At 47.0% G+C, this 27,443-nt stretch overlaps 2 protein-coding genes across 7 annotated transcripts; both read left to right on the top strand.

Annotated features, from left to right (window-relative positions):
• The first annotated feature begins 102 nt into the window (after positions 1-102).
• efs (embryonal Fyn-associated substrate) lies at positions 103-8,883 on the top strand. The gene is made up of 8 exons (XM_068728292.1): positions 103-269; positions 781-1,001; positions 1,789-3,057; positions 3,236-3,367; positions 4,315-5,250; positions 5,559-5,630; positions 6,465-6,722; positions 6,839-8,883. Exons 2-8 carry the CDS (start codon positions 990-992, stop codon positions 7,022-7,024), a joined length of 2,865 nt encoding a protein of 954 aa, XP_068584393.1. The 5' UTR covers positions 103-269; positions 781-989; the 3' UTR covers positions 7,025-8,883.
• Positions 8,884-9,275: 392 nt separating this feature from the next.
• Positions 9,276-27,382, top strand: acin1b (apoptotic chromatin condensation inducer 1b). 6 transcript variants are annotated; one of them, XM_068728248.1, is made up of 18 exons: positions 9,276-9,428; positions 10,893-10,958; positions 11,291-11,402; positions 11,558-11,631; positions 11,908-12,492; positions 12,583-13,404; positions 13,524-13,597; positions 17,726-17,846; positions 21,747-21,793; positions 22,042-22,198; positions 23,048-23,194; positions 23,284-23,455; positions 23,605-23,750; positions 24,759-24,866; positions 25,012-25,119; positions 25,234-25,585; positions 25,709-25,809; positions 25,899-27,382. In XM_068728248.1, the coding sequence occupies exons 1-18, from the start codon at positions 9,294-9,296 to the stop codon at positions 26,217-26,219; spliced, it is 3,648 nt and encodes a 1,215-aa protein (XP_068584349.1). In that variant the 5' UTR covers positions 9,276-9,293; the 3' UTR covers positions 26,220-27,382. The 6 variants fall into 6 exon arrangements, with proteins under 6 accessions (XP_068584349.1, XP_068584345.1, XP_068584348.1 ...); XM_068728244.1 differs by having other exon boundaries at positions 11,911-13,404; XM_068728247.1 differs by having other exon boundaries at positions 11,908-13,404; positions 21,747-21,792; positions 22,053-22,198; positions 25,712-25,809.
• The last annotated feature ends 61 nt before the right edge of the window (positions 27,383-27,443 follow it).

The following is a 27,443-nucleotide window of genomic DNA, read 5'->3' as shown; positions in this document are numbered from 1 at the left end:
ACAACGAGTCAATCAAAACAGCGGAAACCAGCGCGAGCTCACACGTGTTGGATTGGTCTCAAAGCCTGAAGCCCAACGCTCGTGCTGTGCTTGTAGATCAGTGGACTGCGTGACGCTCCGAGGGGGGCGGAGCCAACGTTGTTGTCATCGCCGAAGATGATTGAACGCCGATGGCCTCAGATTTTCACGCCTGAGAAGAAGTGATTTTTACGTATCCTGGGACTGTACGCCGATGCGAAGTTTATGGGCGAAAAGATTAAAAAAACAAGGTAACGCTAATTATTTTATGATGGCGGCTTTGGGTGCTCACTTTTACTGGAAAACAGATCGGCTTAAGCGGGTTTACCCGGCGGTGCCATTGTTGTTTTGGACTGAACTTAGGAGCGAAAGGCGATGAAGATATCCACCTTTAACGTAGCTAACGTTAGCTTTAGAGCCAGCAGCTAGGCCGCGGCAACACCGCTCGCGTTATTGAAGCTAGCGTTTGGCCACACTTAAATGAACCGTCCTTTATACCGTGATAGCTATTTATAATTAGACAAAATAAATATTTGATAGCGAGTGCACACCGCTTATTTAATTGTGGTGCTAAGCTAGCTTTAGTTAGCTTTCGCTTGGTATTTAACGTAACGTTACTGGGCGTGGAAAGGAGAGACAGGTGTTGCCGCTGCCTGCCTACCTTTCGCTTCACATGTGCCCAGCGACGTCTTGAGTTTGGAGGGTTTTGCTAACTGTCTTGTGTGTGTGTGTGTGTGTGTGTTTTATGAATGTGTCGTGAAGAAACCAGGGTCCGTGTGAAGGCGGAGACGACGAGGCGCCCGGACGAGTGAGATGTGTCCTCCACCGACTCTGCCGTGCTTCTGCACCGAGTCTCTCCGGCGACCAGCACGTCCATGAGAACCATAACCTAAGATTTAGATGGACGACCCAGACTGACCAGGACCCTGGAGTTATCTTCTAACTGAGACGTTACTGTTAACTTTGCAACGATGTCTGTCTCCGTGAGTACAGTATTTGACTCTTTTTGTACGAATTAACTATCTCACAATGAAACTATTTTAAAGCAAAAATAACGTATCATTTGTTTGACATGGTTTTCCCATTGTTTATTATCTCGCCATATCTATAGTATTTAATCGGGATCCTCATTGCCTCTATTACTGTTCTAAAGGGGGTCCCACATGGCTCAATGGAGCCCAGTTGTCCCCAGGGGGTTGGTTTAGAAAATGAAAGGGGGGCCTGACTCTCTGGCTTTAGGTTGGCAATTAAATCCTAAACAGCGAGGGACAGATGTGCCTCTTATCCCCTCCCCCCCTCCCTCTCATCATGCTCATTACCATTAAGCCCCTGTGTCCATTTGAACATTGATCCTCCCCGACTGTGCCCCTCTTTCTCTCCGCCTCATAATTATTGACCCAGCTGTGAATTTTGTAGTTTGTCATGATGCTAGTTTTTACATTTTTTTTTTTTTTTTTTTCCTTCTTTGTGTTCACCCACCCTCTTCCTGTCCCTCTGTCTCTTGCATGGACATTTAACGAGATCTTCCCCATTCACTCCTATTCACTCTCCATTCAATGGGCCCAAACAATCACCCTTTTGATACTCCTGACTTGGCATTGCCATGTCAATGTACTGGCTTGTTTGTGTTATGCAGATGTGAGACACTAGCTCATGGGGAATTTAGGCTGTCGATTAAAACCTACTTTTAGTGGCCGTTTGTTTGAATTATTGAACGGAAGGGTCCGTGTTTACGACTTCTTCTTTTGTCTCGTCCTCTCTCTCTCTCAGACGGTTTTGGCAAAGGCGCTGTTTGACAACGCGGCAGAGAGCCCGGAGGAGCTGGCTTTCCGGAAGGGTGACATACTGATGGTTCTTGAACAGGAGCAGGGTGGTGGTCCGGGCTGGTGGCTCTGCTCCCTGCATGGCAGACAGGGCATTGCCCCCGCAAACCGCCTTCGACTCCTCCAGACCGCCCCGCCCCCAGGCTCAGACCCGCGTCGTGGCCCCGCTGAGGACTCCGTCTACCTGTCGCCTGTCCCCCCGCTGAACCGGACTGCTGTCGGCGGCAGTGCGGAGGACGTAGATGGGGTGTATCGCTCCCCACCCGGTGTTGGTGAGGCACGAGGAGCTGCCTTGAGGCCCGGGGAGCTCCGCAGGGTCGAGGGTGGGCGCCCACGCTCACACTCGAGCTCTGGCCTCCGGCCAAGACCCGACTGGGACTTAGGGGTGGCAGGGCGTCCGCGCTCACCCTCTCTGAGAGGCCGAGGCGCAGAAATGACGGGAACACTTTATCAGACTCCAGTATCTCCCATGCCTTCAGCAGCTCAGCATGCCAGACAACCAGGAGCTTCAGAGTCCGTGTACCTCGCCCCCACTGGAGTTCCAAGGGCAGCTGAAGAACCAGAGGACACTACATATCTAGTTCCCAGAGAAACACTAACTACAGGACACTCGGACGACTGTTATTTGGTGCCCAAAGGTACGCCGCTTGCAGGCGACGATGTTTACCAGTCGCCAACGGGAGGAGTTGCGTGCTCTAATGGTACCCCCCAGCTGAAAGTGAGCCAGGACACATCTGCGATGTACCAAACACCCACCCCTGTGGGAGCAAGCCTCCACAGGACTTCAGCCACAGTTTTGGCCCACCAGCACCCGTCTCAATTATCCCCTGTTCAAGCATCCCCCAGGCCTCTGCTCAAGGGAGTTTCACCCAACCCCGCTGTTGCAAGGGGCAAACCCAGCCTGGCCTGTCACCGGGGGTCTCCTTCGCTGGTCCGAGCAGGGCAGGTCAGGGTTCCCGGCTCGCCAAATTTCGCCCGCAAACCTCCTCCGCCAGCACCTCCGGTGAGGGGGGTCACCAGGAAGGATGCAGCGCCGCCATTGGCTGATTCTAACTCTGTCCCCAAACCCACCGTTCACGTCACTTCTGAGGAGGACAAACAGAGGGGGGGTCCTCAGAGTAAGGAGGACAGGACGAGTAACGTCCTGGAGAAAAGCAACAACGCGCTGAACAAAAAAGGAGAGAAACAGGATTACTCGGATGACGTGGATGACCAGGTTTGTGATGCACACTGTTGAAACCTGTTGTTAAATTGCTCCCAAAATGTATTTTATCGTAGGGACTTTGGTAGTGGAGTGAGTTTGCATGTTGTCCACGTTTCATCGGCATTGTTAGAAAAACGTCCAACTTTTGATCGACCGACACCTGCAGTTCTAATGTGGTTTGTCTTGGTAGGTGTATGATACCCCTCCCAGTGGCAGGTGGCAGCGCCCCGTCCCATCTTCACTTGGTGGTGACGACGATGATGACGATGGCATCTATGACACCCCTCGCAGTGTCCCGCCGCAAACTGATCCTGAGACGGAGGTAAAGACGACCCTTCACGATCCTTACTGAGCCGCAGATCGACCCGTTTCGCTTGGACCTGTTTTAAAGGAGAATTTGGTTTCAGATGTATTTAACCTCCTCTTACATTTATGACTTTTTCAAACGTTAAACTTTCATCAATGACATATAGAGGTTTTTCAGTTTGAAGCCTATAACTAAGCTTTTTCTCTAACAGTCAAATGAAAATCCTTAGTAAATTCTAACAGTCATAACAAATAGCCTGGGAACCGTTAGTAAACTGCTGTGTTAAATGCATGCCTGTACAAGTGAAGCTCTTCTTCACCAACAACAGATGACTATCATATACCCCGATACCATTTCTTCCCACATTCCACCATCAGCCTGTCTCCCTACCCCCCCCCCTCGAGGCGAGGCCACACCTGTCTCTCTCTGCTGGGGGAGCCTGTCTAACCAGTCCAAATGCTGCTGCTATTTTCTCCCCGTCACACCCATCTGTCAAGGCCAGGCCACCGGCACCCTGCCCCCAGTGGTCTCCCCTTTAACGTTACTTTAAATATATCCGCCAGCTGTTGGATTATTTTTTTTCCTCTTTGCCTGCAATTACTGGACGCAGACTCGCTGCTTTTAGACTTAGCTCTGTCAGGGGACTAATGCGTCTGCCCACGTTTGGTGGTTGTGGTGACGCCATGTGTTTTTTTGCTTTTACCAGATCATCCAACGCACAAGCCAGCTTTAAAGGAAGTCTAAAGTCTTTTAAACTCACATGACACACGCTATTGTTTCAAACTATGTGAACCTCCAGTATTGTGGCGGCACCATTGTTCCCCTCATTGACACAGAAACCTCATATTGTGTCACTGCACAATGAATATACTGTCCCTGTCTCATAGAAATGATCCACACAATCATAAATTGAACAAAGCGCATAATCTCCAAAACGTTCCCTCTGTCTTCTCCTCCACTAGGTCTATGATGTCCCCACCATCACTCTCAATCTGTCCACGTCAGATGTCCAGCCTGAGGAAGTCGACGAGGACGTGTACAGTGTTCCTACGCTTCCAGGGCTGCCTCTGGGCCCAGGGGAGTCCACCGTCGGTCTCTCCGGCGAGGACGCCGGACAGGTCTATCGTGTCCCCGGATCTGAGAAACGAGTTAGCGGCGGAAGTCACAACCGGGACTCTTCTGAGCCCGACTGCGGCATCTACGACATGCCCGCGTTGACCGCCGAAGTCCTCCCCCACTCTTTGTCGTCGTCCTCCACCTCTACCCGCCGCCTCTCCATTTCGAGCAACGGCTCGGGCGACGTTCAGTGGAGAGCCACGCTTTCCAGCCTCGTCCACTCGGTGCTGAGCGCGGCCTCCTGCTCGCCCTCCGCTCTGTCGTCGCGGGACCTGGCCACCTCGCTGGCTGAAATCCTGTCGACCTGGAAAGCGTGCCATTCAGACGATCCCCCGCCGCCTCTTCAGCAGGCGTGGGCTCGTCTGTCGGACCTCCTGCCGGCGCTGTCCGCCGCCGCCGGCGCTCCGCCGTCTGAAGGGCTGTTGACGCTGGTCCAGCGCTCCCTGGAGGAGAGCGCCCTCCTGCTGCAGGCTCAGGGCCGCCCACGTTTGCCTTCCCAAGACTCCCTGTCCCGCAGGCCGCTGCCCGCGCTCCCCGTGCCCGATGGGAAGCCCTCGGGCGGTGGGATGGGCTCCCGTAAAGGTAGCTGGATCCAGGAGCGGCCCCTGCCGCCAACCCCTCAGCCCGCCTTCCCCTTGCCTCCCACTCTGTCGACGGTGACGCTGACGATAGGCCCCGCTGACGAAGAAGATGACCCCAGCAATGAGTACGCGGGGATCGGCTTGACTCCCATCCCGGCCCCTCTGCCTACTGGAGACAGCGTTGGATACGTCAAGCTGCAGGTCAGTTTTCATGAAGAAATTAATTTATTGTTCTTCAACATTTGCAAGAACATTTTAACTTTTTCAGGCAACTCATAAGTGTTTTTAATATCAGCTTTCGATCATTTATATTCACATATTTTGTATTTTCTCCCATTAGTTTCTCTTTCCGATGTGTTTTTTTTTGTGTTTAAACACATCTGTACCTTTTGCTTTTAACCATTCATACATGTCTTGAGTGCACATGAGGATTAATGGTTACAATACTATCAAACATGGGGTCTAAATGTGTCTGCACACATGCCTGACTGTTCTCTTTCCCACACTAGGGTAAACCTGAGCCACTTCCTGATATTCTGGGTGAGAACGGACACATACATACCATCAATGCAGATCTATCGGTGAGTCTCTTCTTCTCCTTCTTTCTTTTTTATAAACACAATCCTTCACTCCTGCAATCCCAAAGTGTTTGTTGAACAGAAACTAACAACAAGTCGACACAGACGAGTCATTGATTCACTCCGTGTTGTTCCCTGTGTGCTCTGTTTACTAATGAACACTGTAACTCATTAACCCAGCCGGCTGCAGCTCTTTGGCTCCTGATGCGGTACAAACCCATCGTCAGTCCACACACACACACACACACACACACACACACACACACACACACACACACACACACACACACACACACCATGTTTACCCAACACCACCTGACCCAATGTCACATCAACCCCTGATTTTAAGTCTCATGAACCTCATGAATGGCTTGTAACCACATACATAAGCTGAATTACAACCGTGTCTCGTCTTATGTTATCTCTTGAGTTTGCTCTTGTGTTTCTTGACACTGAGGTCATGTTTTCTTATCGCTCAGTCTGCTTTTTTTTTTTTTTTTCTACTCCTCGCTGGACTCCTTGGCTACGCCATAGACGACCAACAAGAGGTCATTTGTAAATCTTAACAATCTGGCCTCACATAGAACGGAGGCTGCAGGACAATAAGTGACAGAAAAGCACAGTAATTCTTTCAGCAGTGCCACTTGCTGACGTACTGCATGTATGACTTTCTCTGGCTTTTAAGTTCGGTGTAAGACTCACTTCATGTATTACATTAACACAGTTATACTCCATCAATCAGAGACGTCTGCTTAAAGAAGATGATACATTTAGTGCCAGAGACATATTTGACTCCCTTTCCCTTCCAAACACTAACTTCCTCTCTCCTCTGCACAGTTGACCCCGTCCCCTCCGCTTCCCGTGTCCCTCTCCCTGGAGGACTCGGAGCTGCTGTCCTTCTACTCGTCTCAGAGCCTCGCTCACCTCTCCTGCCTGGCGGACGCCATCGACGTGCTCTTCAGCAGCGTGCAGGGGAACCAGCCGCCGCGCATCTTCGTCGCCCGGGGGAAGAGCCTCATCGTGACGGCGCACAAGCTGGTGTTCATCGGGGACACGCTGTCCCGCCTTCTCACATCCGCAGACCTCCGGGCCAAGGTGTGTGGAGAAAAACCCCCATCGTGAAATCTTGCTGGTGTGTTGAGGAGTAAATGCTTCAAAGTTGTGTAATAATCATGTTTTTATGTATTTTTTTTTTTTCTTTTCTTCCTCAGATCACAACCTCAGGTGGACGACTCTGTCAGGCCTTGAAGACGGTTGTCGTTGCAACAAAGGGCGCCGCACAAAACTACCCGTCGCTATCCGCCACGCAGGAGATGGTGGACCGCGTCGCCGAGCTCTCCCAGCAAGCGGCCGGCTTCTCCACTCTGCTGCAGCGCCTGGCAGAAATATCTTCATGATATTTCATATCGCTTGCTTAGAAACTTTTGTTTACACTACTACACGCATATATTTTTCTCTTTTTTCTGAAATTGCCTTATTTGTTGGTAGACTCTTTTGCGTTTTCAGCTGCAGCTGTTACTGAGAGGGGTTGTGAGTGTTGGTTCTGTCCTCCCAAGTGTGTGTTGGCTTGCCTTTTTGTTTATATACTGACCTCTCCGTGCTTTGATGCCAGGCACACTTGTCTTTTTGAGTGTTAACTTATTGAATATTTGAAGCCCCTCCGTGGCTCCGAGTGTCCCTGCGGACTATTTATCTTAGGAGCTTTTGCTTTATTATGTTTGCCATATTTTCTTTCCCTCACACGATAGCCATTTTCCTTCCTTCCTCTATTTATTCAGCCACCCCCCCCCCTTGTTCCAAAAATAGCACAGAAGATGGCCTAACATCCTGGTTCTGGCCTACTTTCCACTGTTAACCTGAAAGGCCTTTTGTGATGATCCTTCTGAAGCTGTTGAAGCAGCATATCGAGTGTTTTTGGGCTTATTATGGAAGAAGTGGAGCACGCTGTGGAGTAGGAAGTTCGCCCGACTTCCTTTTCATAAATCTGTGCAAGTACGTGTTGTGTTTGTGTCGTACCAATTTCCACTAGAAAAGCACACCGCTGTACAGCTTGTAATCCACTCGATGAGGACAACGAGAAGCCTGTCAACACGTTCAGTGTGCGTACACACCTCATGAAGAAAAAGATTAAATCCTGTCTGACAGAGAGATTATATTCGAGAGTCGGTTATGATAGTTGTGGGAGAAATTACTTAATCCTGTTCTTTCCCACAGTCACATGGATAAGAAACCTGTTCCAAGCTCACCTGTCTCCACATGTCTTGTTATGATCTGCATGCATTTTTTTTTTTTTTGCTTTCCATGTTCATTTCCCACAAGATGCTCAACTCCTGTCAGCAGCGCTTACTCACTGCTGCTTTGATCGTTTCATGTCGGGTAGAAGCTAAGGCTGGGTGTGGATACATATATAAATCATTAATAATGTAAACCCTAGAAGTTGAACACAGTTTACATTTTGCCGTTTTTACATATGTGTACTTATTGCCCAGCCCTTGTAGGAACTGTGACATGAAGCACAGCATAGTCTTTTGATGGGAAAGGGGGGAATTTTGCATCTTAAATCCAACAAAACACCCGTTTCCTTTCCTCAGACATTATAGTCTGACATCTACTGTTTTCCTTTTATACAAGTTATCAGATTTATTATATTGGTCTGCGGACAAACTACTCATAACACATGTCTCAACACTACAATGGTGCTCTACAAAGTTGGGTTGTAGTACTTAAGAATCGCTGTTACATTCTCGTCTGTTTTTTCCAAATCAAAGTCGGTGTCTTCAGGGCGTTGCGTAATCATGTTCTCCCTTGTGTTTGAATCATTCTTTGAGGAATCCTTTGTCTCCTCTGCTGCAGTGCCACCGTGTGGAGGTTTGGAGTGCCACTTAATGAAACTTTGTATGTATGATGAGAGCATGATTGGCAAGTAACCTTTAGCAGTATATTTATTACTGTCGATTTTTATGGTCTTTGCTTTACAGTTTGCATGGCTTTAATTTGCTTACATTTTTATATATGCACATACTTCGCCATTGGGGTGATATTACTGGGTAATTTACAAACCAATACATTGTTTTTCCTGAAAAATATGCTACGTTACAGTTCAAAGATGTAGCTTGTTTTTGTTTTTTTTTTCTTTTGTACAAGGAAGTTTTCTACACTATGTGAACTCATGAGTATCTGTATTTGCTGAGGTACAGAAGTGAATCTTTTGACTTTTCTCCCAACAGTAATAATACACCTCTTACATTTAACACTACATTTGATGTCTGTCTTGTATTCCTGTTCAGAATGCACAAATACATCTTTTGTAATTAAACAAATGTGTTTGGATTATTTATATATGTTTATTGTAGTAGTCGGTCATTTTTTTGTCTGCAGGATATCTTTAGACTTATTATTTAAAAAAAATGGTGTATTTTCTACTCTATATACCATACTTTTTCGTAGACTAGTTAAAATCCGAATACAAACACTTTAAATGAGATAAACTGTTCTTTAAAAGTTAGGCTAGGGCCCAAAACTGCCCCAATATCGCTTGTTAATACTGTGCCTGTATTGCTCTGTGGTTCGGACAAAACCGAGCCTTTCCGGAAACTGCCGAGCTGTGACGCTGAGCAGCAGCCGTAGCGACGCCAGTTGGGAGTTTAGACAAGCGGAGGGAGGAAAATGGCGGACGAAGATATTACGCTTGATGGGAAACCTCTACAATCGCTGCGAGTGGCGGATTTGAAAGCCGCTCTGGAGCAAAGAAACCTCCCGAAGAGCGGGCAGAAAAACACACTCCTCAAGCGACTGAAAGGGGTAAGTTTTAACTCATGTTATGGCCGCCTATCGAGTCTGGTTTAAGTTCAGCAGGAGGCGAGAGAGACGGTTGGGGGTTAACGTTAGAGGCCGTAACGGTAGAAGCGGGAATACATAAACCGCCTGGCACACGTTAATACACGTCCACAACAGTTTTTGGATTTCGGTTACGTGTAGCTGACGGTGCAGCGGAACGGCCCAAACGACCGAGTTCATAATTAATTCGCAAGTACACTTCGTGCACCGTGTTGCACACAGTTGAACTGTGCACCTGTCAAGTCGAGGCCTAAGCTGAGTGCACACGGTGTACAGTACGCGAGCGTGCCCGCGCTCGGGGTTACGGGTGCGCGCCTCGCCATGTAAACACAATTTTACGAGCTTCACCAACGAGTAATTTATTCAAATTTGAAGTTGTTTTTTTTAAATCAACACCCTTGTTGTTTTGCTCATGACATCCAGCCCATAAAAGCCGTAGGTTTCAGGGGCGTAGCTCGGATTTTATAAATACTGTGGTCATGAGTCTCACAAGTCCCCCCTCCCCCTACTCGTGTTTGGAATTTTTTTATTTCCCAAAATGAATGTGTAAATGCTGTTTCAGGAATATAGTTTTGGTAAAAAAAAAATACGTGTTTATTTATTTAGTTATTTATTTGCATGGGTTAAAAGTAGTCGAATATCATATATTATTTGCAATTTGTTTTTTTTTAAATATACTGGAATTATTATAGCCAACATGGGAAGAGAGAGGGGAATGATATGCAACAGATGTCTCAAATCGAACAAGGGATGTTGTAATTGGGTTGGAGATGTATTTTCTCTGCGTTTCTTAAAGCAACAAACACACATGGTATTTGCTGATGAAATTATGTTGAGTTTCCCATAAAGTCACTGGAGTGCCTGGAGCATATTTGAAGTTTCTGTCGATTTTCAGTGATTTGCATACATTCAAAACACATCCCTGTGTACAAATGAACCAAGCCTTCAAAAGAGCGTAGAAGAGGCTGCACTGGGGCCACCACAGGGTAGTAGTTACACACTGTTACAAGTTTTGGTCAGAGTGTAAATTACTGATGCTCTGAATCTTATTAATAACGGTGAAAAAATAATAATTTGTATCCATTTTTGATATGCAGTGTCCCATTACAAATTAAAACGTGTCAGTGACATCGCAAAACCCACTCGAGCCTTTCACAGCGATGAGAAAATGTTGAGGAATGTTTTCAAGCAATATCAATGTTTATTGTTTGAATGTGACATATTTTAATACTTAGATATTTACCTAATCAAGTGCCCAGACAATGTATGAGTTTCACAATAGAATCAGAAACTGAAGTGGCCAATAAAATGAAATTTGATAAAGCAGATTCAGGGTTGTAGAAAATGGCCTGCATTTATTTTAATATTTTGTATGACTTATGATGCAGTATTTGACATTTAAATAATACCCCTCCTTATTCCTTGCAGGCTCTGATGCTGGAGAATCTTCAGAAGTCGTCGTCCTCTCACAGTGGGCTGCAGCCCAACTCGCAGGTAAGAATAGAGTTTAATATTTCATTTTAATGTGTGGACATTTTATTAAACTCTGTAAAAAACGTTATAGTAACATTATTTTATTTATGTATTTTATTGGCTTGAGATTCAACCCATAGAATATTCCCGTCAAAGAAAAACAGTTCTTAATAAATACTTGGTCAAATGTGCCGTTTCATTTATTAATTGTTTTTACTAGCAGTACTTATGTCAGGACTGGTGAAATACTTGCACACTTACAGGCACGCAGTCACTGCTCTTCTGGCTCTGTGGATTTTTACAGCGCAGAGGTTTTAATAAAGTGCCGTTCTGTTTACGTTTCTGTGTTGTAGATAGGTGAGGAGATGAGCCAGAATAGCTTCATAAAACAGTACCTGGCCAAGCAGCAGGAGCTCCTTCGCCAGAGACTGGAGAGAGAGGCCCAACAAGAGGAGGAGGCAGAAGGTAACGCATAAACACACACAATCACAAATCAGACAATAAATACTGTCTCTGCCACATGAACGATGGTCCTTAAGCTTAAAGAAACGTGGATGACGGTCATTAATCCTCACATTGTTGCTGACCTTTACCTCCTGCCTTGTGTCCCTCCCTGGCAGAAAGCCCAGCAGTGGTGGAGGAGGATGAAGACCACTCAGAGGACAATGACTGCTCTTCCTATGTCTCTGACAAGGTCAGTAACCGCCACACCCTGAATAGTCAAATGAGGAAAACTAAGGAGTTATTCCTTAAAGCAGGACACACTAAGATGCTTCACATCTATTAGATGATGTCTTGAAAATTACATTTTTCATTCCCTACAATATTCTACTTGTGGTGCTTTTTACATGACACAACATCTTTCCAACACCTGGAAATTCATTTTCCTTTCTTGTAACTGTAACTGAATGTATAAAACAAGTGTAGGCATCTCGTCTTCTCTCAGACTGACTCCATTATTTTTGCCCAGAAGCATCACCCCGTACCCCCCAAGCCTTCAATGACCAGGGCAGAGGAGAAAGGAGGAGATTCAATGATGGGTCACGTGATGATGGCGGCGGCATGCGGCCCTGACGTTGGCCCCGGTCCTATGCTCCACCCACAGGAGTCCATTGAGGCTCCAGGAGTAAGGATGCAGCGAGCCACCTTTCATCAAGGACATAAGGAGCCACCAGCCCCATCTCCCCCTCGCGCCGTAGCCTCGCTGTCAGTGCGCGTCCTGGGCCAGCCGGACCGCCAGGGGCTACCCCCCGCCGTACCCCGAGCCCAGGAGAAGGAGGGCACCGCGCCGAGCGAGCCCGGATCAGCTCATCCTGTGCTCCACCTGAGCCGATCTGCCGGGGTCTCAGGAGGTCAGGTCCACGAGGACAGTGATGACGATGACGACGGGGACGACGAGAGCGAGGATGACGAGGATTGGGGTCCCGGTCCTGGTGGGGCACGAAGGGGCAATCGAGTGCCTCCTCAGCCGCAGCAGATGCCTCCAAGCGTCCCATCAACAGCTGCGAGGTCCAAACGCAAGCTTCAGCCTCCGCAGCACATCCCACCTCCACAGGTACACCACACACCAATGCAACTGCGCCACCCCACTCCTCCTCCCTCTCCACCTCCTGACTTGTTTCCCCTACCTGACACTCCCAAACAGAGCCCACCAGACACAGACGACCAGGAGGGAGAAGGCCCCGAGGCTTCATGTGGTCCGAGGGTGCCGCCCTTCCCACCTTCCACCATGCAGAGGCAAGACTCTGACTCAAGCTCTCGTTCCAGCAGTCCTGAGCCCCCTATAAAGCGCAGGCCAGGGCCCCTTTCTCTCCTGGTACACAAGATGGAGTCAGAGGGGGCTTTCCGCGCGGCAGAGGCCGCCTCTGCTGTGGATATGTCTGGAGAGACCGCACACTCCACCGCTGGGCTCGCCAGTTCCAGTGAATCTCCACTGCAAAGGTTGGAGAGAAAGAGGCTCCAAGAGAACAGAGATGTGGAGGAAGAAAGGCGACTGATGGAGGAGAAAGAGAGGGAACAACACCAGAAGCAAGAGAGAGAAAGAAAGAAGATCCAAGAGCAGGAGAGAGAGAAGAAACACTTGGAAGAAGAGAAGGAAAAAGAGAGGAAACGGCTGGAAGAGGAGGAGAAACAGCGTCAGAAAGAGGAGCGAGAAAAAGAGAGGAAACGCCAGCTGGAGGAAAAAGAGAGAAAACACCAGCAGGAGGAAAAAGAGAGAAAACGCCAGCAGGAGGAAAAGGAAAAAGAGAGAAAACACCAGGATGAGGAGAAGAGACGGGAGGAGAAACTGCTAAAGGAGAAGGACAAGAGACAGGAGACAGCCAGCAAAGGATGGGTGGCTGTGACTGAGGCCCAAGACTCAGGTTCCTCATCAGATTCTGACTCCAAATCAGACTCCTCTTCACGCTCTTCCCAATCCTCCTCTTCCTCCTCCGGGGATAAAATCCTCCCGGTCAGAAAGCTAAAGGTCAGTGATCAAACAGATGTGGGTGTCCGTCATCCACTACAGCATTGATAGAGACGTTGGACCTGTTGTGTGTACTGCTATTTCTTTTTTACTATTGTTTTTTAAAAATTATTCCACAGAAGCCAGAGCATGACGCAGAGGATGAGAAAAACACAAACCTGAAAGGAGCAGAGAAACGACACCTTTCAAAAAGGTCAGTAACCATCATTAAAATACAGTTTATACCTCATTAACTAGTAGTAATAGTAGTAACTAGTAGGAATGAAGTCTTCACCACCATCTCAGTGATGCATGCATTTCTTCAGTGGCTCCCTGTAATATCTATAAACAATGATGTGTGTGCTTTATTTCAATAAATTGAGCTATTCTCTCTGTTCTTTCTGGGTATCTCAACTTGCTAGAAGTGACTTAGAGAAGCTTAGACATTAAATGCGGTGATAAAATCACAAGAGGAGCACTTCAACCTTAGAAGTATGTAGTTAACGTGGACTAAATCACTGGATTACTTGTCCGGGATGATGAGAACATTTTCTAGCTATGCGGTCATGCTTACATTAACTTTGGCCCCCGGAGGAAAAAGCAAAAGCTATTTGTATATTAAATAAAGTAAGTTAAGTTGAATTAGCATATGTTTTTTGTTTTATCTTTTTTTTATGACTGTTAATCACATTATGCAGTATTTAGTACTAATACAGAAAGAGCCATGTCTGCACTGAACTATTTTATTTACTAGTAATTTACCATTGTATATAATTTGCCAGCATATAAAGGCATAAACAATGCTGTTCTAATTTAAAACATCGGTCGCAGGGCTGACAGATCTCTCTAAACATGAGTCGGTTGTGTAGCGGTTTGTGTATTTCTTGTCAGGCGTTCACTGCGGCAGCCCCACAAGCGGCGTGGCTGCTGCTGCTGCTGCTGCGTGTCTCTTGAGAAAAGAGGGTCCTTTTTTTCTCGCCTTCCCTCGTTGCATTGCCCCGGTTGTCTTTTTCATGTAATTTCCATCCGTGGCTGGCAGTAGAGCTCGTGTTTTCATGCAGCGCAGTCCCTTGTTTAGTTCATATTTTTAGTTTAATCATATTTCGGAATGCGACACGTTTGAGCATTATAGCTTTTATTTTGGAAATCTGTGACCGGAAGATATTTCTTTCCCTCTCTCTGGCAGACTTGACACTGGTCTCGCTAGCCAACATGGCCGACATGCATGCATTGCATCCCTGATACCGACGCAGTGCACGGCTAATCAGCAGTAGAAACAAACCGCGACCGGATTTTTTTTTTTTATTTCGCGTCCCCGATTTCAAACCGACGCCTGACCGGAATAATCGTTGGCGGCAGAGTGTCATATTTTATCCCAGGGGGTTCCCTTTCAAGGCCGGTTATAATGCTGTCCGAAGGCAACAAAAACGGGTAAGAGCGAGCTAGAGGGCGACTCAAGGCTTTTAGTTAGCTGGTTGTGCCGTACCATCAGAAATCAATGTGTAGACATCAGTACGTTGCGATGCTGATGAGCTAACGGCTCCTTCCTGCCTGTTAAATATCATGTCATCAGTCCACATTGGCCTGGTTGTGAGCGTGTTCGCCCATGTGAGGAACGACCGGGGGTGGGACCGTGGGTGAGGATCTTTTGTTGAGTGAAGGAGCAGGGAAGATTTTTCTTTTTTTCGGGGGGGAAGGGGGTCTCCCTTCTGTGATCTCTGCCTAAAATAGCTTCACATTGGAGGAGCACATTGATTAATAAATAATGGGCTCAGATTTCATGGTGTGCTGTGAGGAGAGTCATGCGGACTGTGATTTCTCCCCTACTCTGTTATTCTGCTTGACCTCAACATTTCTCTGTCATGCCAGGTAGATCTTTAGAGATTAAAGAGGAAATGGATTTTATTATTTAATGATCACATCGTCATTTTGTTGTCCCATTAAGGCTGATTTATGGCCACGCTGTACATGCATCTTGTTGTCTACGCCGCAGATTATATTTTTTGTTTTGGGGTTTGTGTGGCTGTAGCTGTTAATGATCTCACTGTTATCAAGGGAGATCATTAAAGCAGACATCTGTTAGCTGTACAGTCAGTGTGAATGGACCCTTATGGTGTGATATAATTCTCCCAGCTGGCACCGGCACTCACACCCTCGTCCCCTGAGAGCTCACTATCTGTCCGGTTTGATCGGTGACGATGTGATCGTCCACTTTATGAGTCCAGTTTGTTGAGTAGGACATGATTTGAGTAATTCTGTTGAGCTACCGTGAATGAGAATAGGTGCCTCGGGTCATACCACGCTTATGGTCACTTCTTGTCAGGTTTTTTGAGCAGTTTAAATAGAGGCGATGCATTTATTTTGTGATACATTGTGATGCTGTTCTCCAGATTCAGGCTGTACTTCATTCTCGCATAGTCGTGTGAATACAAAAGTGTTTGAGTTGAAGGGCTTTGAGGGTGTTATTTGAAAAGGAAAAAGCCAGCATCATGCAGACACACTGTGAAGTCACTCGTTCTTTCTTTTGGTGTCATTACATCACCTCAACCTGGGCTTTCCTGATCCTGGGGGGATTGTATTTCTACTAGACATCTGTCTCTTTATATGCTGCCCAGGTGTGTCTCTGGCCTTACCCAAGAGCCACGCACACACGCACACACACACACACACACACACACACACACACACACACACACACACACACACACACACACACACACACAGGCATTGACATCCACACCTAGGGCAAATGAGGCGAGCCATTGTGGCGTGGAGGAGGGGCAACTGCTGTCCTCCTGCCTCCACTCCTCATCGACTAATATCCAGAGGAGGAGGCTGAACACTCACTGGTACATAGACCGACATTACAGGCCCTCCTCTTAAAGAGACTTTGTCAGTGGCCATGTTACATGTGGAGAAAGAGAAAAGCTGAGGTTTGGTTATTTGAGCTGACCGTGTGAGACTATTTTTACAGTTATAGGGCAGGCTTTTTTTTTTTTTTTTTCTTTTTAAATCCAAAGGAAACAAATCACCTGGTTGTAGAAGGGACTTTAATGAAGGTGGCGCAGTGTGTGATTTCAAGAGATTATTCTGAGGTTCAAATTGAGTGCTCTACCGCCTTCATCTAGGAGGTCACTCCACTAATGACTGTAACGATTGGTGGATTAATCAATTTGAGGCTCGGGGAAATTGTGATGTGCACATTTTACGGTTTTCTGATGGTTTTTTTCTTTTTTTTTAGACCAACCATCTAGCCGAATAAAGACAGATTAAAAATTAGTTTTTAAATGTAGATTTAAAAACTGAAAAACAATGGTCATCACACAGGTACACTGAAAATGTATTATTTACTTCCTTATCCTGTGAAACGCTAACTGTGAAATGCAAAGCATCACGTAACGAATCAACCCGTGGAGAATGTGCACTGTGATGGAGAGAAGCATGCTAGAAGATGTGGTTCTCCCACCTACAGGGTTCTACCTCAGTGGTAGGAGAGGTTAAGAGGGGGTAGCTAAAAATATAATGATGACATCTGCTGGGTTTTGCTCTGTCTTAGATAACAGCGATAAAATCAAACAACGTGAAGAAGCTTTTGGCTGTGTGAGGTCTGACTCATAGTGACTCTACAAAGCGGTTCCTTTATTGGCTGAGTTAGATTATTTTTTTTTTGATGATGACGATCCAGCGTGGATCAGATGAAGACCACACACAGCGAGTCAGCTGTCTTGCACTATGAGTTTGTTTGAGGAGTGTTTGTGTCCCTGGGTGTCAGTTAGCTGGTGAGTTATTCATAGCAGGAGTGACCCAGATCACTGGCCCCCAGCACCCTTCCTCTGACACATCCCGGTGTGTCCCCCCGTCCCCCCCCCCCGTCCCCTCTTTCCTGTCCTACACATCATTTTGTCTGCTCTCCCACTAACCCTCATGTCGGCCTCTAGAGCTGAGCTGTCCTAAAGCTCCAGGTGTTGTCATCATATCGCTCGTTTTGTCTGGCCAATCACAAACAACAGCCATGATACTGTTATTTCTGTCAATTCATCGTCCTGTCAACACAACAGTCACACCCACTCTGAGGATGCTGCTAGGCCTCATCATCATAAAGCGTATAATTGCAGTCGTTATCGATCACTTCCACAAATAAGAGGCTTTGATATGTTTAAATTATGCATCACCTAAGCTCAAGGAAACAATTGTTTGGTTCATTAAAGATGGATCATTTTCCTGAGAGTCAGTAAGATCAGACTCTCTGGCGTACCGTGATTGACCCTGAGCTCGGTCACAGTATTTTACAGTCGAAGCTTATTTTCTCCGTCCTCACCCCAAACGTCTCCTCCTCCTGCAGGGAGGTGTCGGAGCCCAGCGCAGCGGCAGTGACGGAGGCGGAACCGGACTCGGAGAGCTCCAGTGCCCAGCAGCCGCCCTCCGGGGCCGAGCCAGAGAACAGCGAGGGTCGCCTGGAGGAGGTAAGGTCACTGAGGGTGGGGGTGTCTTTGCTCTGTCTCCTACTAACCTGCATCCTCATTCATATTAAAGCATGTGCGGTCGACGGCACAAGCTAGGAGGGTAACTTCAAACCAACGCAACCCCAAGGTTTTTAAAACCGTTAATTTCCTCGGCTCCTGTGGGGATTTTATCCTCTCGATTCTGGCTCTGTACACAGCTTCTGTATCCTTTTGTAAACGCTCGTCACATTAATAGATGTAATGCTCATAGGTGAACAGACAGGGGTTGAGTTGGAGTTGGGCCCCGGGGCAAATAGAACTGAACTAATCCACTCCATTAATGCAACTAATATTTTCATAACTTAGATGATCTCTCACACACTTGCCTTGTCTGTCTGCTTCCTGCAGAGGGATGTTAAGTGTTGATGCTGCTGGGGCGCAAGTAGTGACGGCAGTAGTGTGTTAAGTTAGACAGTCGTGCTGCAGAAAACGCATGCTTCTCACTGTTTGTGTGTGTTTGGGAGGGACGAAGTGATTTCACTGCTTTTGGCCCATTTTCACTTTATCTTCTTGGCACTTTATATCAAACATATTCTCCATTTTCCAAACTATAATGGGACGATTAGAAAGACGGATACGTTATTTGGTGTGTCGGGGTCTCGGCCAGTATTGCATTTTTAGACGCATTATTTACATTTACAACCTAATTATACCACAGAGAATCATTGTTGGAGCTCATCATGCAGCTACTGTGTCTGTCAGCGACGGCCTTGAGCCTGAAACCAGATACCCACGAACATACATCACATTAGCTCTTCAGTACCTAGTTTAGCGGGGGCGCTGCTATTAAATTCATGTTATTACGAGCATGTGTCTTTCTCCTTTTTTTTTTAAGTGTTTGTGGGTTTTCTTCCCCACCTGCGTTTGCATGAGTAATGGACTCAGACAGTGTGTGTAGAGATGCATCAGGGCTCGTTTCTGCTGTTTCTTTCACCCACTTTTCATTCTCTCTGCTCTCTCACTTGCTCCTTCCATACTGTCTCTCTCTCTCTCTTATTCACTCTCTCTTTCACCGTCTCTCTCCCCCTCTTTGTCCCCCTTACTTTCCATCTTTTGCCTCTGTATCCCATCATGAAAGCTTCTCTCTCACTATATATATTTATGGTGTGATTGCTGTTTAAAACCCCATTGATTGCTTTGTTATGAAGGTGCCCATGCCTCTTCCATTGCCCCTAATGGTACCTGCTGCGTACTACTACTACCACCACCACCACCACCACCACCAACACCTCCTCCACTCCTCCTACTCCTACAACTCCTGTCCCGCTATGCCTAAGTGCGTCGCTGTTACCTGAAATAGGCCCAGAGTCTGCAACCCCCCACGGCACTGAGTAAAGAGTCTGTAGCCCTCCGGTGACGTGCTGAGCCAGCAGGAACCGGAGCTCGCTTTCGTCAGACCGCCACCGAACAGCAGCAGTGGCAGCCATGGTAACTGCAGCTGCACACAGTTGCCATGGTAACCCCGCCTCAGCAGCGCTGATCTGAACCCGACTGGACTGTACTGCGCTGTGTTTGGGGATGATGAATGACGGTGTAAAGGGAGGCGAGGGAGCTCCGTGTCGCCTGTCCTCCACCGTTCCCCATCTGCCATTTTGAGGGTACGCTACATCCTCAAAGTGTTGCTCCTCCAACGTCCACATGCCACTGTCCTCCAAAAAAGATCAGATGCAGCTCAGAGAAAAGACAAAAACTCTTCAGGGCTCCTGTTTTTGTTCTCACCTCTCGCTCTAATCCCACGCTGCCCCCTGCTGGTGGTGTGGAAGAATGACATTGGATTTGAGAATCCCTGCAGTAGCCCTCACAGTGATCCGGACATGAGCGTTTAGATACGACCACTGTTTGGGGATTTAAAGTTTGAAAAGCAGCTGAAATAATCGGCTTGAAAGTCATGATTGTGGGACTTTTTTTTTTTTAATGGAGAACTTTGTGGATAAGAGCTGCCTGTGACGTGGTGATATGGACTTGTTCTCCCACTTTGAGGTGTCTTCAACACTGTGATTGGTTGAGCTTGTAAGGCTAACAATCAACTCCCCCCCCCCCCCGCCCTGAAGAGCTGGCCAGCCTTTTTAAAAGGCGTGTAAATTCTGTCCTCATGCTCGAACTGTTCCCCTGAACTCTGCACCAGTTCCACCGTAACAGAGACTTTCAAAGGACGCGGTGCCAAGGACAAGTAATCCGACACACATTATGCACCAAGAATTCATGTGGGTCCAGAGTGACATTGATCATCAATGCAAAGAGCTGGATATACTCATCAGTGGATGTTTTGTTTTCCCCTGGATTATAATCTCTGGATTACTTTTGTCCACTTTTTTTTTTTTTTTTTTAAATCATATTGAAGAGGCCTTCTACCTGTGCTCTCAATGTTCAAAACAATCTGAAGAACTGTGAAGCAAACATTCTGTCTCTGGAAACAACACTCCCAACTCCCTCAAAGGCCTTCAGGACCCGAAAATGGAGAATACGGACAATTAAAGATGCTAAATAAAAGCATCATTAAATGGATTTTTTTTTTACTTGGACTCTAACAAAGTATACGTCGCCCCGCCCCCTCCACCCCCCCCGTCAGAATCCATCACAAGGTCAATTTGAAACCCTTGTCTCCCCCGAAAAGACTGACTCTTTGATCGATCAAGAAAAGTCCTCCCCGGCCCCGTTCAAGACAAAAGTCCAATCCAGTGGCTGGTGGCTAATCTGCATACTCTAATCGAGCCCTCACTCCTCTGCCTTCTCTGATTGGATCCTTGTTGCCTAGATACAGTACACACTGTCGTGCGGTTGGGCCATAGTCGAGCCAGTAAGGAATCAGGTGTCAAATGGTACCAGGAAATGACTTGTGATTATGCCTCTATTTAAATTTTATGCAAATCTAAAGGATTAACTGAAAAAAATGAAATAAGAGGAATTCATTTAGTTCCTCCTCGTAATTTAATGCAAGAAATTTTACCTGTCACATGTACTGCAGTTTTGATTGGCTATTTCGACACCAAGATGAAAGTGTTCGTCGTACATTTGACAAACACAGCTGCGTGTTGTTAAATATGTTGGTGAATGTAAACTGCAGTACCCAAAAGTCCTGCTGAGCGGTCTTTGAGTCTTCAACGCTCTGTTCTCCACCTCTGCTCCACAGAACTCCTCGTCACTCGCAACATTTAGCAATCATTTATCAACCTCACCATGGATGAGCTTGATCTCATCCAGTCCAGAGTTGACTTATGTTAACGAGTGACCTGTTAGGGTAGCAAAAAAAGAATCCTTTTCTACTTCAACTCATGAATAACATTTAACTCCATGCACACAAACTCTTTGGGTCACCCAACCTCCTCTAGAGAAAATCCATCCTGTCCAAATGGGATGCTAATCTCTTAAAGTGACAGGATCCACTTTAACACACCGACAGACACTCCGCTAGTCTCCATTTCCCTTCAATCCTCAGCGTCCTCTAGTGGACATTATCTTGTAATAACACCGAGATATGACCCAGTTTGAGTTTTACACAGGCCAACTTAGAGTCTAACACACACACACTCTCACACTCTCTCTCACACACACACACACACACACACACACACACACACACACACACACAGCGTAATGATTTACCCCAGTGTCTTTGAGCAGAGGTGGAAGGCGGACATGTGTCTGGAGTCTCTCTGTATCGACCCAGAACTCTCTCTCCATAATGTGGTACAATTGGAGCCTCCAGGCATCCGTTTAACCCCCCCGCCCCCCAAAACCCTCCTCCACTTTTCCTGTTTCACCTCCTCTCTGTTGTTGCCTGTTTGGGTTTTGACTCTCGTTTCTCATCTCGCCCCGCACCCCTGGGGTTTCTGTATGTTCTCTCTCTGTCTCTCTTTCCAGAGCACCACTCCGAAGGCCTTTGCTGCTCGCAAGATATCCCTGACCAGTGAGTATATATTCCATTTATAAACTCTGTAAACTTTAATTAGCTACTGCAACCTTACGGCAAAACATATCTGGGTTAAAGTATCGAAGCAATTACTTCTGCTTTGAGGCTATGAGCTTGCAGGAACGTGTTTCTATAGGTCTGTTCAGCAGAGAGCAAATCATCCATCTGGGAGTTTGTTTTCTCTCTTCTCAGCGATTAACTTTTTGAATTTATAAATCTTTTTCTTTTTTTCTTTTTTTTTGTTGGCTCCTCTACAGGCAGCAAGACGTCTCCAGCCGCCACAGATGGAGGAGCAGGTGAGCCCGACACGGGAACTGCAGCCGGGAGGAAGAGGCGGTGGGGCTCCAGCACGGCAGTCACCGCTAAGAAACCATCCATCAGCATCACCACCGACTCACTGAAGGTACTGACACGGCACGTAGACCAGGACCAGGTGTCCATGCGGGCCTGGGAAATGAATGAGATGATTTTGCTTCTTTTTTTAGTTGGAGCAATACTTTTTGATTGGAGCTGACATTTTGGCCAATATCTATTATTTTCATGCCAAAAAGCAGATCAAAGCTTCTCAAATAACAGGGACGTTACTGTTTAAGATCATTTAATGTTTCAGGGTTGTTTAACATTATTTTCTAAATCATGGTCCTATATAACATAAAATAGACAATAAAGCCGGTTTAACTCTGTTTTTAATTAATGGAAGTTAATTGTAATCGTCATGGTTGCCTAAAAATGTCTTATTCAGCGTTTGGTTGTATTCGGCTCAACCTTCTCATGTCACTTCTGGTTGCAAAAAAAAAAACAAGATGGTGACAGCCAAATTAACAAACTTGAGGCTTCAAAATGGCGCTCCACTAACCAATCGGTGACTACGTCCATTTGTTGTACATAGTCTGTGCATAAAAACCATCTTTAGTTCTGTGAGGTATAGACATGAAGAGACATTTTTTTAAATTGCTGATCTTACTTTAACTACCGCTTGGTTACACCTCCCTCAAACATTTCCTTCCAGCTCTGTGTTCATGTTTTAAAACTCAACTCTGAAATGTGAAGAGTTTCAAAACATCACAAGTGAGCTGGGAGAAATGTGGGGATTTTGTGAAGACAACCAAACTCTCCTTATAAGTTTAACCCTTTAAATGAATGAGAGGAAACAAAACCGCTATCTTTTATCAGGTGTAGTTAAAATATTGAAATGTTTCTCTCCCTCTCTTGTTCCTGTCTTTCTTTTTTTTCCTCCCCCATCGTCCTTCAGTCTTTGATCCCAGACATCAAAGTGAAACAGGAGGCCGTGGTGGAGCTGCACCCAGAGGAGCTGCAAATGTCCGGGGACGAGGAGAGCCCGGACACCAGCCGGGGCGACCAGGACAAAGGCCTCAAGATCAGACGCACGGTCACACAGGTCAGAAGAGTCCTACCGCGGCATTACTGTCGGGTGAAAACATTGTAGTTCCAAATACTGAACAGTTTTTCCCCACCGTTCTTCACCAGGTCGTTCCAGGTGACGGCCAGGAAAACGGACAGACGAATGAGGAGGAAGAGGTGGACCAAACGGAGAAAGAGAAACAACGCAGGACCTCCCGGGACAAAAGGAAGGACAGTGTTTCTGAGGAAGCTTTGGACACGCAGACGTCTGTCAAGCTCGAAGTGGAGGCAAAGAAAGGTGAGGCCTCGCTGTGAAGCTTGTGTTTTTTGCTGTAGATTGTCGGGTCCAAATCTTTTTTGCTGTCTTCTCACTTCCGTCATCCCTCTGGCAGTCCTTCATCTTCACAGACATTCCTCCTTGTCTCCTCTCCATCATCTCTCCCTCAGTTACCCCCAGCGACAGTCTGGTGCGTCGCTCCATAAGTCAACAGAAGTCCGGCGTGTCCGTCACCATCGATGACCCCGTCCGTGCAGCCCGGCAGCCCTCGCCGCCCCACGGCAAAGTCTCAAACATCATCCACGTCACCAACCTGGTGGGTTTGAAACTCGAGTCGGAGCCTTAGACTTTCCCCACCGAACTAAAATTAGGTTCAGGGTGAAATGATTGCACAGACAAATCCGGCATTTCAAAATCTACCCGACAAGGTTTTCATGAATGAGGTATATTGTTTTTGATGCCAGTGGTAATCACCATCATTCCCATAATTAGAGTCAGGAACACTTACCCAGGTATTATGGCTGCGTTCAAGTAGCTCCTTAAGTTTGGGGCACACTGCATGACTAAACAGACGATGACAAGACTAGACATTACACATTTAATGACTAGCGTTGGGAGATTTCTTTTAACTTGCGTCATAGAAGCAAGACTAAAAAGTAATTCTTGGATCAAAGACGAGCAGATATCTAATGCCACCCAGCCTCAATGATCTCAGAACAACACGGCTCTTTGACGACAGTAACGCAGAACGCAAACAAACAAGACGAAAGGTTCAAAGCGCTGCCACACCGCTGGGACTTTGAGCATTTCTCTCTCTCCCACTTTTTGGACTTGATTCCCACTGATCTTGCTCTCAATGACTGTTGGTAGTCTTCATCCCAAATGTCCAGATTAGTGTTTCTGATCCCAGTATCAGAAAAGCCTCCGATACGTCCTAAAGTGCTGGATCGAGTATCGGCTGATTTATATTCAACAGGAACAACAACATCGCTACCCAATTTGAACATCCTGCCCGATAAGTACTGCACATTTGCATACTAGTACTACCCACCTGTGGTTAAACACTCCCATGTAACCCTATTTGTTCCCTGATTATGCTACATTGTGAACAACAGAGAGAGAGCTAGTTAACGTTAGCTGTTGCTGTAGGAACATCTCAAATTCAGATGTTTTAATACAAACGTAAACTCTTAAGCACATTTTAAAAAAAAAATCTGTGATCTTGATACACAACAATCTTCTCTGCTCAGCTCTATAATCTGACCCACACAAATGAAAGTGTGCGTCGGCCTTGACTGATCCATGCTCCCTGTGTGTCCCATAGGTGCGACCCTTCACCCTGGGCCAGCTCAAAGAGCTGCTGAACAGGACGGGCAGCGTGGTGGAGGAGGGCTTCTGGATCGACAAGATCAAGTCTCACTGCTACGTCACAGTGAGTACCGGCAACCGTTTTATATCGTGTGCTATCGCCTCTGTGTTCTCATCCGGCTGTTCCTGCAGCAGTTTGTTCTTGCAGTGTTTAAAAGGACTGTTTTCAGCCTGATAACTTCCTTCCTCCTCGTCTCCTGTCCTCATAGTACGCTACAACAGAGGAGGCGGTCGCCACCAGAGCTGCCCTCCACGGGGTCAAATGGCCTCCGAGCAATCCCAAAGTCCTCAGCGTCGACTTCTGTGAGCAGGATGAGGTAACGCAGGAAATGCCACGTTTCTCTTTTTAATTTGCCCATTAAATTTGATCTACACACTCAAACTTTACCGTCCTGGCTTTTGTCTCCTTATTTCATTTTTTTGTCCTGCAGCTGGACATTCAAAAAGGCATCCTGAAGCCAGAAAAGGAGGAGGAACACGTTCCCCCGCCGAGCGGCCCTCAGCCCCGGCTGCCCCCTCTGATGCCCGAGCGAGACAGAGACCGGGAGCACGACCGGGAGAGAGACCGAGGAGGCGTGGCAGGCGTGCGGGATCTGTGGGCGGAGCGACAGAGAGAGATGGAGCGCCGGGAACGAGCCCGTGGCGAGCGCGAATGGGACCGGGATAAGGTCCGAGAATTCGCGAGACCGGGAGAGGAGGAGCAGCAACGATCCCGATCCAGAGACAGAGAGCGGAGGAGGAGAGACCGGGCCAAGAGCAAGGAGAGGAAGACCGATAAGAAGGGTAGCGCACCTCATGTTTCCCTCCTCTGTAGCAGTGTCTGCAGCTCAGAGTTAAACTAGTTGTTATGAAGCGATGCTTCAGCAAATCTTAATAGAAATTCACCCTTCTTATGTTTCCCACCAGCAGAGAAAGGAGACGAGCCTCCTGCAAAGCTGCTCGACGACTTGTTCCTGAAGACCAAAGCAGCTCCATGTATATACTGGCTCCCCCTCTCTGAGGAGCAGGTCGGTCACTTACACACTTACTTGTAAACACACTTTAGTTTAGAGTCAGACTTCATTTTAATCCAACCAAACTGCTCTGTGTCCACCAGGCGGTGCAGAGGCTCTTGGACCGCACGGAGCGGCAAAAGGAGCGCGAGCGAAGGCGCAAGGAGCAGCAAGAGGAGGAGGAGAAGAAGCGGGAGGAGGAGAGGAAAGAGAGGCTGAAGGGCCGGGAGAAGGACGGCAACGTGGCGGCGAGCGTCGGGGCGGCCGGCCGAGGAGCCGAACGGGACCGAGAGAGGGACCGCGGCCGAGAGAGGGAGGAGGACAAGAAGAGGGACAACGGCCACCGGCCCAGGCGACCCTCGGTGGGCGCCGGCAGCGGACGTCGCTCCCGCAGCCGGAGCAACCCCAGGGATAGACGCCGCTGAGGTGCCAAGTAGCGAGGAGGGAGGAGGGACGTAGCGTAGCTAGGGACACTGTAAACAGGAAGTCTTGGGAGGGAGTGTCTCCACTCGGAGATGCATTTCTCTTGCCTCGAGTTCAGGACTACCTGCCCCGCCGTGCTTAATTTGTCCACTCTTTGACGCCGGCGTTGTCTTCCACACACCCCGCCCACCTCCCTCCCCAGCTCGTCCCCGTCAATGTTGTCAAGGAAATGTCGAGTACACATTCTGTTAATAGTACCAGGACAGTCTATCTCCCGTCCCTCACTCTTCTGTTCTTTCTCTCTCCGTCTTCCAGAAGCATAAGTCGGTCCTTTCCCTCCGCAGAGAGCGCCGTTCCTCCGGTAAAGAAAAGAAGTGAGAGAGGCCGGTGGTTTTTCTGGCTCGCCTCAGCATTTTGTCCCACTGAGGTTTGGGAGCCCGCCTCTTTATTTTAGTTCTGCGGGTGCACAGTTCCTTCCTCCTCAAAGCCCTGTAATAAGACCAGTCCAAAATAGATCCCCAACCTTCAAATATGTTCTAGGATCAGTTTTAGTGTTCTCTTCGGCACTGAGTTATTCTTTTTTTTTTCTGTACGACTAGATTTGACTTTGTCAAAGAGAGGATTTTGTTTCGTTGAAGTTTTATGAATCATGTTAATTTTTTTTTCAGCCTTGGAGGTTTGTTGTGTTACAGCAGGTGATGTTTGTGTGAGTAATAACCTTCATCTCTCTCTCTCTCTCCCACAAAGATGCAACTGGTAGTCTCAACACTGTAACCTAGAAGTGTGTGATAGGAAGAGACGTGATGCGTGTTGTTGTGGTGCAGGACACATGCCCGAGTTAGTCTTTAGTGGATGTTTTTGGAGTCGAGGATATATAAATTCTTGTAAAAGTGGTTTATTCTGTAATAATTACAGGAAGCTGACCTTCCCGGCACTGAAGTCTCAGTTTGAAAATCCCTCCTCTGACCTCTCAATCATATATATATTTAAGAGGAGCTACAAATACGTTAGCCTTCTAATAGATTAATGGTTACAATTTTAATATTTTTAATTTTATGCTTTTAGTTCGAAACAGTTAGATATTGTTGCTTTTTTTTTTCCCTTTCCTGCAAGTGCTGAATGTACTGAGAATTTAAAAAAAAAAAGAATAAATTTAAATTGGTTATCAGCTTCTCTGCTTGGATGTTTTTGCATTAAATATTTGAACCATGGATGTGTGCAGCGAA

Source organism: Cebidichthys violaceus, unplaced genomic scaffold, assembly GCF_023349555.1.
Source record: "Cebidichthys violaceus isolate CVI_PGR_0920_01 unplaced genomic scaffold, fCebVio1.0.p SCAF_41, whole genome shotgun sequence".
NCBI lineage: Eukaryota > Metazoa > Chordata > Actinopteri > Perciformes > Stichaeidae > Cebidichthys > Cebidichthys violaceus.
The sequence above is the reverse complement of the archived record's forward strand: the minus strand, read 5'-3'. Positions and strand labels throughout refer to the sequence as shown.